Source organism: Schistocerca nitens, chromosome 1 (assembly GCF_023898315.1).
Source record: "Schistocerca nitens isolate TAMUIC-IGC-003100 chromosome 1, iqSchNite1.1, whole genome shotgun sequence".
In the NCBI taxonomy this organism is placed as follows: Eukaryota; Metazoa; Arthropoda; class Insecta; order Orthoptera; family Acrididae; genus Schistocerca; species Schistocerca nitens.
The window spans coordinates 1174134347-1174147896 of NC_064614.1; the positions used below are offsets into that span (position 1 = coordinate 1174134347).

Below are 13550 nucleotides of genomic sequence, written 5' to 3' on the forward strand. Positions count from 1 at the left end.
GTCAGTTTTCACCCTTTAACACTGACTATTCGTAAATCTCAAACAGTGTTATGATCCCCGATTACAACATGGTTTTTGAGAATAGTTTTAAATAATTACAATCAGGAGAATACTGCTGATTTTTTTGTGGTATTTAACCATTTTTCACTTTTCGAGGAAAGCAGTGAACGGTGGACGGACTAAGTTTCCTTTTATTTGCCTATTTAAATTAATATTGTGATTCTATGCATCTTCAAACACAGGGAGTTAAAATTTTCACTCTCTGTTCGATTTCTACGTTTATTACATGAAGTATTAAGAAGAAAAAAACCGAAAATTGGTTATTTCAGAAATCGGATATTTTGAGCGGTTTTAATAGTCCGGTTAAACTGGGGTAGATAAAACGGAGAACCGATTGTTTCATCGATAACCGCAATTCGTATAGCCTACTGATGGTTTCCCCGTCCGTGGATTTCTCATTTTGCGGTCCGTATCGCGGCTAGAATGATTCCCTCATTTGTCTCTGCTCCGCTTCAGTATTTTCCTTTCTGCGTCACGTGCCCGCAAAGCCAATACGCAGCATTCCACCTGGCAGTGGTCCTAATGTTTCATCTCATCATCTACAAATTGCACCCCTTTTATATCGTGAACCGTTCAGAATACCGAAACGAGGTTTTCTGCATATGACAGTGAGCCGGGGGCTCATGTTCTTTTTTTTTTGCGTATTTAGTCCACTTCACTTTTGCGTCAACCAAGAAATTTAAGTAAATACGTTTTTTCTAAAACTGAATGATTTTTAAAGGCATTTGACAGCTGTTGAAGATACGAATACAGATATATTGTTGTGGTCTTCAGTCCTGAGACTGGTTTCAAGCAGCTCTCCATGCTACTCTACCCTGTGCAAGCTTCTTCATCTCCCAGTACCTACTGCAACCTACATCCTTCTGAATCTGCTTAGTGTATTCATCTCTTGGTCTCCCTCTACGATTTTTACCCTCCACGCTGCCCTCCAATACTACATTGGTGATCCCTTGATGCCTCAGAATATGCCCAACCAACCGATACCTTCTTCTAGTCAAGTTGTGCCACAAATTTCTTTTCTCTCCGATTCTATTCAATATCTCCTCATTAGTTATGTGATCTACCCGTCTAATCTTCAGCATTCTTCTCTAGCACCACGTTTCGAAAGCTTCTATTCTCTTCTTGTCCAAACTACTTATCGTCCATGTTTCACTTCCATACATGGCTACACTCCATACAAATACTTTCAGAAACGATTTCCTGACAAATCTACAGTCGATGTTAACAAATTTTTCTTCTTCAGAAACGCTTCTCTTGCCATTGCCAGTCTACATTTTATAACCTCTCTACTTCGACCATGATCAGTTATTTTGCTCCCCAAATAGCAAAACTCATTTACTTCTTTAAGCGTCTCACTTCCTAATCTAATCCCCTCAGCATCACCTGATTTAATTCGGCTACATTCCATTATCCTCGTTTTGGTTTTGTTGATGTACATCTTACATCCTCCTTTCAAGACACCGTCCATTCCGTTCAGCTGCTCTTCCAGGTCCTTTTGCTGCCTCTGACAGAATTACAATGTCATCGGCGAACCTCAAAGTTTTTATTTCTTCTCCATGGATTTTAATTCCTACTTCGAATTTTTCTTTTGTTTCCTTTACTCTTGCTCAATATACAGATTATAACGATTGTTAATTTTGGCGTTGACACTTGACTGAATAACCGAGAAATGATCTAAAGTTTAAAAACAAGCCGGCCGGAATAGGTTATCGCAGCGTTAACAGTGCCAAGCGGGGCTCTCTTCCATGTTCCGTCGTTACATCAAGCCTTTTGAGTGTTTGTTTCCACAAAAGCTGTTCACTTAATCTACAGCACTACACAACCACGATATTATTTACTTGGCTTCCCGTGACCGTTATCGGTGACCTTGCGGTAAACAGGTGCAGTGGCGACTAAGGAAAACGCATGGAGCGTCTATAAACTTTGTGCATATACTATCAGCCGGTTCAGCGTGTCCTAGTGAAGTATCATCATCAAAACTCTCGATAAACCAACTTAAGTGCCCTCACTCCCACGTTCAATAATACTGTGGCCGACTAATAGTACACATTTGAAACACTTCTCTAATGATGACTCACATGCCTATTTTCTTCTCTGTACACCGGCGAAACCTGGTATGAGAGCGCAGCTTCGTGGTTTTTATACAACAATAGGCGTTTCGGCCGCATTGTCTTTCAATTTATGAGGCGTGTTTTTTAAGTAAGTACCGTTTTGAAATAAAAAAAAGACGTGCTAGGATGTCTCAATAATTTTATTTTTACATGAAAGCCTGTACCTTAATCTACGCACTGACGCCATTACAGTCTGATTCTTCCTTGTTTACGATGTGCACTGAGTGTTTAAGATGCCTCCGATAATCGTGAGTCCCGCCGACTGTGAAGTACGGGCTGTTATAAGATTTCTTAGTGCTAAAGGCCTAAAAGCGATCGATATTCATCGTGAGATCTGTGCTGTTTACGGAGAAAACATTATGAGTAATGGAATGGTAAGAAAGTGAGTGAGAGCATTCATTTAAAGAAGGCCGCACAAATGCGCATGATGAACAACGGAGTGGGCGTCCTTCGGTCGTTAATGAAAGTTTGGCGCAGGAAGTGGACAATAAGGTGAGAGAAAACACACGCTTTACGATTTCCTCCTTGCGGGATGACCTTCCTAATGTTTCTCGTAGTGTTTTGTATGGCACTGTGACCGAGCACTTGAATTACCGAAAATTGTGCGCACGTTGGGTACCGAAAATGCTGATGGATGTGCACAGAACCAAACGTTTAGACAGTGCATTGACTTTCCTTGAGCGATACCACAACGACGGTGATGATTTCTTAAGCCAAATTGTTACAGGCGATGAATCATGGGTGGCCTACGTCACACCATAATCAAAGCAACAGTCAATAGAAGTTTAGTAGCAAGACAATGCCCGTCCGCATGTGACGAATCAGATCAAAGATCTCATCACATATTTTCGACGGGAAACTCTAGATAATAATCCGTACAGCCCCGATCTTGCACCCAGTAATCCGTACAGCCCCGATCTTGCACCCAGTGACTATCACCTGTTCCTACACTTGAAGAAACACCTGGGCGGTCAGCGTCTTCGAGACGATGACAAAGTCAAACAGTGGTGATGCGGTGGTTAACAAGTCAGGCGGCAGACTATTATGAGGAGGGTATTCAAAAACTGGTACAACGTTATGACAAGTAAATCAGTATTGACGGAAATTATGTAGAAAATTATATTAATGTACAGGCTGTCATGAAAAAATAAAATTATTGAGATTCTTAGCACGTCTCTTTTTAATTTCAAAACGGTAGTTATTTAAAAAACACGCCTCGCAGTTCATTCCTCAAACGTCAACAAACGTCGCTGTACCAACCTTTTTACGAGCTTCCGAATGCTGTTAAAAGCAGGTACTTCAATTTTAAAAAAGTTCTCCTTTCAATATCTCTGTTGATTCAAGAGTTGAGTGAACTAAACGTGGAACATAAGTGGATGCCGCCGCCCCCTTCCCCACGAACCATCATATGCTGTAACGCTCATTTCGAGCCGGCCGCTGGTGGCCGAGCGGTTCTGGCGCTACGGTCTGGAACCGCGCGACCGCTACGGTCGCAGGTTCGAATCCTGCCTCGGGCATGGATGTGTGTGTTGTCCTTAGGTTAGTTAGGTTTAAGTAGTTCTAAGTTCTAGGGGACTTATGACCTCAGCAGTTGAGTCCCATAGTGCTCAGAGCCATTTGAACCATTTTTTGCTCATTTCGATATCTTGAACGGTTCACAAAGTAGAAGGGTACAAGTTTTAAATGAATTATCCTGTATGTACTTTCAGCGTTGGTATGGGCACTCAGTAACACATAGTAACAGCACATTTACGACTTTCGCTGACGCCCAGGGCGAGAGTTAAACCCGCAGGGTTCGCTTTTCTAGCAAATTCTTGTCCTAAGAATCGCTTTAACTCTACGGAGGAATAAATCAACGAGAAGAGCCAGTCATTCCCTTCTGTGTTTCACTGGCGTATAAGCTTATGTCGTTAGATATAGAGTAGAGACTAGTTTGCAAATTAGACAATCGAGGCTGAGGATGAAACAACACATTGTGTCTTCGTGTGACCCGAGGTTGTAAAAAAACAGAACATTCGGTTCCGACCGAACATCCATGAACAGAGCACATGGAAACAACGGTCCGGAAAAATGACTGTTTTATTTAAGTGTTACTTTTATACTAATTAGTCACGCTACATCTCCCCCTCCCCCTCCTCCACAAATACGTCTAGAATACCAAAATGGTTCAAATGGCTCTGAGCACTATGGGACTTAACATCTGAGGTCACCAGTCCCCTAGAACTTAGAACTACTTAAACCTAACTAACCTAAGGACATCACACACAGTCATGCTTTAGGCAGGATTCGAACCTGCGACCGTAGCGGTCGCGCGGTTCCAGGCTGAAGCGCCTAGAACCGCTCGGACACTGCGGCCGGCTCTAGAATACCATCGCAGAAACATGTCGGATGTAAAGTGCCCACATATCTGCCAAGGTTGCATTAACTTCCCTGCACGACAGATTAACTTGTTCCAGTTATGATACCTCAACGGGAAGTTGTACACCAGTAAAACAAAAAATTTAGTATCACTCAACGATGTCGTTATAGCGTTATGGCGCAGGATTTCTGAATATCTGTTTCTGAGAGTCGTCATAGAATATGCAGGTGACAAAATGTCGAACATAAGCAAGAAATCATCCAGTCTGGGGGTTTCGTCGTTGTTGTATTTATTTTGATGGCTAGCGGTCTTATCCCAAGTGGATATTTAATACGTAACGCAGAACTGACGACATTCGTCTGTCACCATATGAAGGGGAAATTTTAATAAAGCAAACAAATGTAATGAATATTGCTTTACAATCGAAAAACGGTTCCATGTGCTCACAGCTATCTTAGGGCCTCCACTAATATTCAAACAGATTTACATAAATGGAACTTCTAAGCAGATTTAATCTGTGTGGCGGGCCGGGACCAAGCCCACAAGCTCCCTTTGGACAGAACTACTGAAGGAACTGAAGCTGTTGAGAGCAGGTCGCCAGTTGTGCTTGGAACACTCAGTCCGTAAGAGCACGGCTGGTAAGAACACTGACCGCGAAAAGTCCAGGGTTCATTTAGGCACACAATTTTAGTACGTTAGGAAGTTTCAAAGTGCAGGATACGAGTCATTATAAAATTCGTAGCGATCATCATTGTTCCATGGGCGCTAAGAGAGAATCCGCAACGGAACAGTTAGGGCTCTTTGGCTTGTTAAAAAGCTGTAAAGCGCTTTTATTAAATCCTGACTAGGAGGGCCTATTCTGTAACAGTCTTACTATCCGATTAAGCATGCCTCCGTACGTGCCGTAGTATATCTATCGTACATTTGACGTGTCTTCAGTAGCGGCCTGCAAGTAATCCACAACCTTGATTCAACGTCTGTTATTGGAACTGTTGAGAGACAGTCGATCTCTTTGGAGCATTTACCACTTACCCTTTTCTTTTTTAGAGTCATTTGACAGTGGCCTATGTTTGCATCTCATTGCACACGTTATATGTTCTCAGTTGGTCGGTTCTAAAAACTGATCAGTTTTACAATCAAGGGCACTGTTGGTCCAAGATAGTAGCTCAAGTAGTGACGCAAAACTTTACATTTTTCATATCAAGCGCGATACCACATTTTAGTTAAGTTAGAACAATCGTGTACCTTTTCCAAGCCACTGAAAACCTATTATGACACAAATTTTCATAAAGTTTTCTTTGATTCACAATGCAACATCCAGTATACGATATGCAGGTATACTGAAGAATGAGATACAACTCGTCGGCTTTGACCAGAGTGAGCGACCAATGACGTCACATTTAAGTCATAGATGATAATTTAATTCTGAACGATAGATAACAAATTCGTTGTCTTGGGAAACGAAGCGTCGAATCGTAAACTTGAATGAATGTAGCATTACAAGCGTTTCGTTGTCGGTCGTCGTTTTAAATAATTTATTTACATGTTGTAATTTACTGATCGTCATTTCATCTGATAATGAGTGTGTGTAGTCTATTAGGTAATCCTTTACAAATTTTAAATTTCATTCTTCGATTCACAATGCAACATTCAATACACGATATGTGTAGTTCTGATATGGTCAAATTTCTAGCAATAACGATATCCGCCGCTGTGGTTTTTATGTACAACGCGACTGGTTCTACGTTAGGCTCTTCTTCACAGCATTGTACGAATTAGTGGATAAAAAAGATGCTACACAGCAACCATGTATTCTTGGTCGAAAATAGCCGCACAATTAAAAAAAAATGAAAGTGTCGGGGAAAATTTAAATGTGGCCGCCACCTACGCATCTTTAATAATGCTAGCCCACTGTCTCAACGGCGTATTAATCTCTAGTAAGGTTGATCCAAGCAACATCCAAGCGACTCTCCGGAAAAAATGAAGGAAACACCGTTGGTCTCTTTTTTTTTTCCAATGTCTTGCATGACTCAGACTGCTAGAAGGCGTTCCAAGGGTCAAGCTACAAAATTATCGTTTCTTTCGGTATAGCCCATGAGCACAATTTTTATCGAGTGAACTTCTGATAAGAATGATGGCAATAAGTCAGTGGTCCGGGGAATCAAAGGCACTGCTGCGTCTGTCTTGCAATATATTTAATTTATATTAAGAAGCACGCACAAATGAAGAAAAACGTTGTGACATATCTTAGCGCATTAAAAAACTAGAGGACATTTAATGCAAAGAAGGAGAGTTGTAATCACTTCTCCACAATCTGGCGTCAATGTCTGGTTTATGCGAAAAATTTATAAAATACGCAGCACATTACAGAAAACATCGCACTTCTTCAGACACATCTCTGGATTCAGTTCAAATTTGTGATAAAAGCCTGTGGAATAGCAACAAAAGCCCAGCTGCATAGATGAATACAGCTATTTGATTCATAGCTTGTTTATGCGACGCTGAAAAGTAAAGACGCTATATTAATAACATTATCTACAATGTTAAACTAAAATCGATCTACCACGGATGTCCTTAGTCTTGATTTCAGCAACAATACGAAGCGTAAAGTTTTCATCACTACAGCACGCCCGACTAATGAGAAGCGGTGTTACCCTTTAAAAAGCCCGCGTCAATTTGAATCTTTTTTTGACGCTATGCAAGGGACTCGGCGCACGGTTCACGTGTATGGAGGCAAATATCTTATTACGGGTAATGTTCAAGCGGCTCAATGTGCCGTTGACGAAAAAAGAACCAAACAAATAAAAACCCACATATTGATAGTTACATGATATAACACGGCCCAACACAGAAAATAGAAATACCAATTGCATATGATATTTATCATAAAATTCCATTGTTGTAGATACCGCTCATATGTACAAAATGTTGTTTCATGCATTCCAAATACAACCTACAGAAACCTTGAAATTAATGACAGCTAAAAAATAATGTGAAATTGTACTTACCAAGTGAACACTAACGACGTATTCCAATGGATGCAGAACAGTATCTTATATCAACACAGAACTCACACACCAAGCGTCTGTTTATCGAGGAATGTGTACATGCCTTGTTTCCATACCCCAAACAAACAACTACCTTCTCCCACCGATCTACACTTCACGCGCGGTGGCACGGAAGTGACAGAAGGTGCGCTCTGCGCTAGTATATAAAGTAGTTTGGGACCATAAACTGTATGTGTTTAGAATACATTTGAGACCAATTAAAAAACGTCTTAATTTTTTACTGATATCCTCGTGCGTGCAATCATAATCTAATTGCGTGTTTGGGAATTAAGTCGACTAATATAGTCGACGAGTGCAAGGAGTAGTGGGAGTGAAATGTTTTGCGAATGTTGTCGTTATGTGTTTTAACGTTGTTATATCAGAGTAGCAGACTAATCATAGTTTATACAAGATTTTGTTGATATAAGTGGTACATAAAACTGTCTGCAATGATCTGTAGGACATCGTCTAAATTTAGGGTATCCTAACCTCTCATGTCACATGCCTTCAGGTTTAAATGGCTTTGAATACATGGAGCAGATGGAAACAAGTCATCCCATATCTCCGAGTAACATCAAGAAATATAAGTGGAGAATATGAAACGAGTATTTCGTCTGAAAGTAACTATGACGTTATTGTCGTTGGAGGAGGGCACGCGGGCTCCGAAGCTTCGGCGGCTGCTGCACGAATGGGTTGTCGAACGTTGCTCATAACTCATAAAAAGGAAACAGTCGGTATGCATAATTCAATATGTATTTGAAGTTATATGCTTAAAGGCTGTCTAGTATTAAATCCACTGGAAACAAGTAGAAACTGGAAGTTGGTTTTTATGTATGTTTACAGAACATTTATACTTGTTTAACTTCAAAATCACGTTTGATTGAAATGGAAAATAACCCCCTTAACACGCATTTGTTACATTTTAGTGCCGTGAGATGATTGCCACGAGCAGTGTAGGCTGTGTAGCAATCTGACATATACAGGTCATGATTATGACAAAAGCAATGAACATTCAGTTAGTGCCAAGTGACAACCACAAAATGTAGTCATTCACGTCAGGTACAGTAAAATAATGGACAAACACAAGACAAAATACAAATAAAGTGTGTCACTGTAATGATATATGTACTTACAAATTTAAGATGCTTCTCAACAAGTATCTTCTGGACAATAAATGCCTTTGATGAAAGGGGAGAGAAAAATTATTCCGTATGACACTTTGAAGAGAAAATAATGCAAACTGTATTGATTTTTGATCGACTGGTCCCAACCAGAGAAAATCTTGCAAATGCAGATCTAGTGGCATTCACTCTCTCAGAAACAAAACAACATATTATTTCCTGAAGATCTGTGGTATAAATATTCGCCATCTGTTGGTTACGTGGGTAATTCTGTTTGGGTAGTGTGTGAATGAATGAATGGATTTTTCTCAAAACAGTTTATAGTAGCCTATGGACTGCCATTTTAAGTCTTTACACAGCATGTTATTGATTAGATTAGATTAGATTTACTTTCATTCCAATTGATCCGTAGTGAGGAGGTCCTCCAGGATGTGGAACATGTCAGAAAAACAATAATACATGACAAATATTTACAACTAAAACAAATAAGCTAATGACCATTCCACAGGTCTCAAGTGGAATGATCGTCATTTTTTAATGAACACTTAAGAGTCATTTTACAAATACTAATGCACTGAATTTAAAATAAAACAGTTTTTTATTTATTTATAAGGTAATAAACATGTAATACAACTACTGTAATACTTATTTACAATGAACACATTACTCCACTGAAATGGTGCAGAAGTTAGATTATACTTACACACACACACACACACACACACATACACACACACAAATTTTCAATGAACACATTACTGCACTGAAATTGTGCAGAAGTTATGTTGTACTTATATACAAATCAGTTGGTTTTACTAAGAAATTCATCAGTGGAGTAGAAGGAGTTGGCCACCAATAAATTCTTTAGGCTTCTCTTAAACTGAATTTCATTGGTTGTTAAGCTTTTTATGGCTGCTGGCAAGTTATTGAAAATGTGTGTTCCTGAATAATGCACACCTTTTTGTACAAGACTAAGTGACTTTAAATCCTTTTGAAGATTATTCTTATTTCTAGTATTGATTCCATGAATTGAGCTGTTGGTTTGAAAAAGTGATATATTTTTAATGACAAATTTCATTAAGGAATAAATATATTGGGAAGCAGTAGTTAGTATCCCTTGCATTTTTTGGATACTGCATTTAACAATTTTGATGTTGTCTTCAAACAACTTACACCCTAGGTTACAGATTGAAGATGAGTTATTGACATAAATAAATAACAGTGCTAACAGAATGCTGATGTGGATTCCATGATAGAGACTCCTCTATTTTGATAATGCAACTATTCTTGATTTATAATCAGCATCCTCCTGTTATTTGCTGCCCTTGAAAAGCTTGTTACTTTGATGTAAGACAAGTTAGTGTTTGCAGTGTGTATTTGAAGTAAAATAGTTGAGCATTGTGCTGTATGTTAGAAGCAACATTGTTGACAGCATACATTAACCTCTGTTGCTAGTTACACCTAACACTGTTAAGGTTAGTTGAGTGCTGTGGCCCTCACATTTATGAACACTTCCAGTTCTTATTTTGAAGCTCTTCAATTCATATATTACCAAGCCTTATATCACAGTATTCAACTTTTCAAGACTGAGTGAACTAAATGAGACTCTTCTGTGGTATTGTAGAATCTATGTTATAATAGTTGAAGCAGAAGAAGGAAAATGCAGTGACCTTAAGACTGAGCTGGACTGTGCTAACTTAGGACTAGAAAGATTGAGGACAGAGAAACGTGAAGATAACCATGAAAATAATCAATTATTGATAATATAGGCCCCTCATGCAAATGGATAGATAAAAAGATCTACTCATTTTACCATCAGCTGATGATCATCCAGAAAAACTAGTCAATCTTATTACTTTTTATGCTAACTGCTACAAGAAATTTCTCTCTAGATATAGAGATGTCACAGTGGCAGTGAAGTTTCAGAAAAGTCATAAATTGGCCACGGATTGACCTGATTAGTCAGAATGTTCAATACTTAAAGTGAATGCCTTTTTGTGAATGAAAAATTTAACATATAGCCTACTTGTCTGGTAATTTAGTTTTGAAGTACGTTTGTAGTTTGTTCTGTTTGATGTAACACTTCATGACATTTATTTATTTTTATTTATCTTTATTCATCCAAAGAGCATTTCACTGTAATATTGGAATTTTTAAGATAATACAGTGCAAATTGTAGCTCAATACATAACCTGCTTTGAGAATAGGAGAGTTGGCTTGTGAAGATAGGACAGATGTTCGATTGTGGCTTGATTAAGGAACCTTGCTAGCATTTACCTAAGTGATTTAGGAAAACCCAAATCAAGATAGTCGAACTGAGCGACTCTTTTAACTACCCAAATATGAGGTCAGCATTTTAACAGCTGTACTGCTTCAATTGGTTGGGCCTTATTGTACAGTGTTTCTTGATTTACACACAGATTGTTTCAGGTAACTCATAAAATTATAGATGCATTCTTCATCACTACACACACTAGAGACACCCACTGATGACTCTTGGACTTTGTAAATGCTGCTGTGCCCCTTGCACCAACTCCAGTGTGTTCAGAAAGCTGACCCCGTGCCCACACATACTCAACTATGCACTTCAGTCCACCTGAAAAACTGAGTCAGCATTCTAGGTGATGAGTGAGATGTAGAACTCAGGAGAATGACAAGCACAGTCCAGTTAGCAAGTAAAAATTACAGGAATTAATTTGTGTAGTCACAAATTTTTGTACAGTGGTAGGAGGGAATGCCATGAACAGTATACCATTTGGGATAAGGGGGTGGGGCATTTAAATGTCACTTTTAGTGGAGCTTGTGGCAAAAATGTTTCCCAGTGCAAAATTAAATTACATTAAATTTTCTGCTGAAAAGTCCCACCCATTTTTTCTGTAGAGCTACTTGTTTCTTTCTCACATGGGATGAAAACGTCACAGATTATTATAAATAGAGTTTTAGTGATATAAAATTAATGCTTATTTTTAAATGAAGTGGGTTAAGAACAAATATTAAATGTGTGTACATGTTCTAAATGCTGTAGAACCATGTCGTGGGACGCATTGTTTTGATTGCACTCATGGACTTCGCTCCATCCTATGTCTGCAAACTGAAGAACAAGCAGGCAACTCCCCACTCTCTCTGCTGTACCGCTCTGTGCCACAAGAAGTAATCACATGGTGTTTCACAAAGTTATACCAATCCTTACGAAGCATGCTTTATGAAACACAGGCAATGCAGACACACATGGGGGTGTTTCTTTTCCACACAGTACATTAACATGATGTGGAATACTGATATGAGTTACTAATGATATTAACACCAGAAACACACATGTGCGGAATCTATGTAAATCGCTGCACCCTCTTCCATTCCGCTAGTGGAGAAATTAAATCTTAGTTATCCTGTATGGCAGCTGTAGCATTCTTCCAGGAAAGACGACTTCCCTCCAACAAGTGCATTTTATTTTACAGGCAGACTATACCTCCCCAACATTTCTCCTATGAAAGTAGGTAAAATAACTTCATGGAGCTCATATTCATATTGTGGAGTTTTTCAGTTTATTAAGTGAGTACTTACTTGCAGTTGTTAATTGAACTATTATGTGAAAACGCTCAACAGTTGGAGGTGTCAGCTGTACATCACACTGAAGAGCCTGACCCAAGTTTAACATGCTGTCAATATGTGTTAAACAATTTCGATTTCCTTGTCTCCACTATGAATGATTTGGGATACTTATCACAGTGTGAGGCGTATCAGATGCAGTACCCAAGCTTCGCCTCTCCCAATATCTAAAGCCGAGTCTTAAATTGGCTCCATCTACAACAAAGTAGCTTACTGAAGGTATTATGAACTTCAGTTATTTCAACATAAGCCAACAACGCATTACAGCAGACTACTGTTCTAGATTTGAGCATGATCAGTCCATCTCCATCAGACCTATTTACACCCACCTTGGAAGATACATTTCAGTGCAATCTACCAGTTGTTGTTGTTGTTGTTGTTGTTGTGGTCTTCAGTCCTGAGACTGGTTTGATGCAGCTCTCCATGCTACTCTATCCTGTGCAAGCTTCTTCAGCTCCCAGTACTTACTCCAACCTACATCCTTCTAAATCTGCTTAGTGTATTCATCTCTTGGTCTACCTCTACGATTTCTACCCTCCACGCTGCCCTCCGATACTAAATTGCTGATCCCTCGATGTCTCAGAATATGTCCTACCAACCAATCCCTTCTTCTAGTCAAGTTGTGCCACAAGCTCCTCTTCTCCCCAATTCTATTCAATACCTTCTCATTAGTTATGTGATCTACCCATCTAATCTTCAGCATTCTTCTGTAGCAGCACATTTCGAAAGCTTCTATTCTCTTCTTGTCTAAACTATTTATCGTCCATGTTTCACTTCCATACAAGTCTACACTCCATACAAATACTTTCAGAAACGACTTTCTGACACTTAAATCTATACTCAATGTTAACAAATTTTTCTTCTTCAGAAACGCTTTCCTTGCCATTGCCAGTCTACATTTTATATCCTCTCTACTTCGACCATCATCAGTTATTTTGCTCCCCAAATAGCAAAACTCCTTTACTACTTTAAGTGTCTCATTTCCTAATCTAATTCCCTCAGCATCACCCAACTTAATTCGGCTACATACCATTATCCTCGTTTTGCTTTTTTTGATGTTCATCTTATACCCTCCTTTCAAGACACTGTCCATTCCGTTCAGCTGCTCTTCGAAGTCCTTCGCTGTCTCTGACAGAATTACAATGTCATCGGTGAACCTCAAAGTTTCAATTTCTTCTCCATGGATTTTAATACCTACTCCGAACTTTTCTTTCGTTTCCTTTATTGCTTGCTCAATATACAGATT

General features: G+C 39.2%; 2 protein-coding genes across 11 annotated transcripts in view; one reads left to right on the forward strand and one right to left on the reverse strand.

Annotated features, from left to right (window-relative positions):
• The window catches only part of LOC126200108 (protein-tyrosine sulfotransferase-like), a 971294-nt gene extending 963592 nt beyond the window's left edge, over positions 1-7702 (reverse strand). For all 8 annotated transcript variants that reach the window (XM_049936684.1, XM_049936679.1, XM_049936682.1 and 5 more), the window contains exon 1: positions 7539-7702. The gene's annotated coding sequence lies outside the window, so the exon portion shown is untranslated. The remainder of the gene's footprint in view (positions 1-7538) is intronic.
• A 185-nt stretch (positions 7703-7887) lies between these two features.
• Positions 7888-13550, forward strand: part of LOC126200195 (protein MTO1 homolog, mitochondrial) — a 93119-nt gene continuing 87456 nt past the window's right edge. For 2 of the 3 annotated variants that reach the window (XM_049936687.1, XM_049936689.1), the window contains exon 1: positions 7894-8311. In XM_049936687.1, coding sequence (XP_049792644.1) covers positions 8095-8311 — 217 coding nt within the window. In that variant the 5' untranslated portion in view covers positions 7894-8094. Of the gene's footprint in view, positions 8312-13550 lie in introns of all 3 variants that reach the window. The other variant, XM_049936688.1, reaches the window with a different exon arrangement.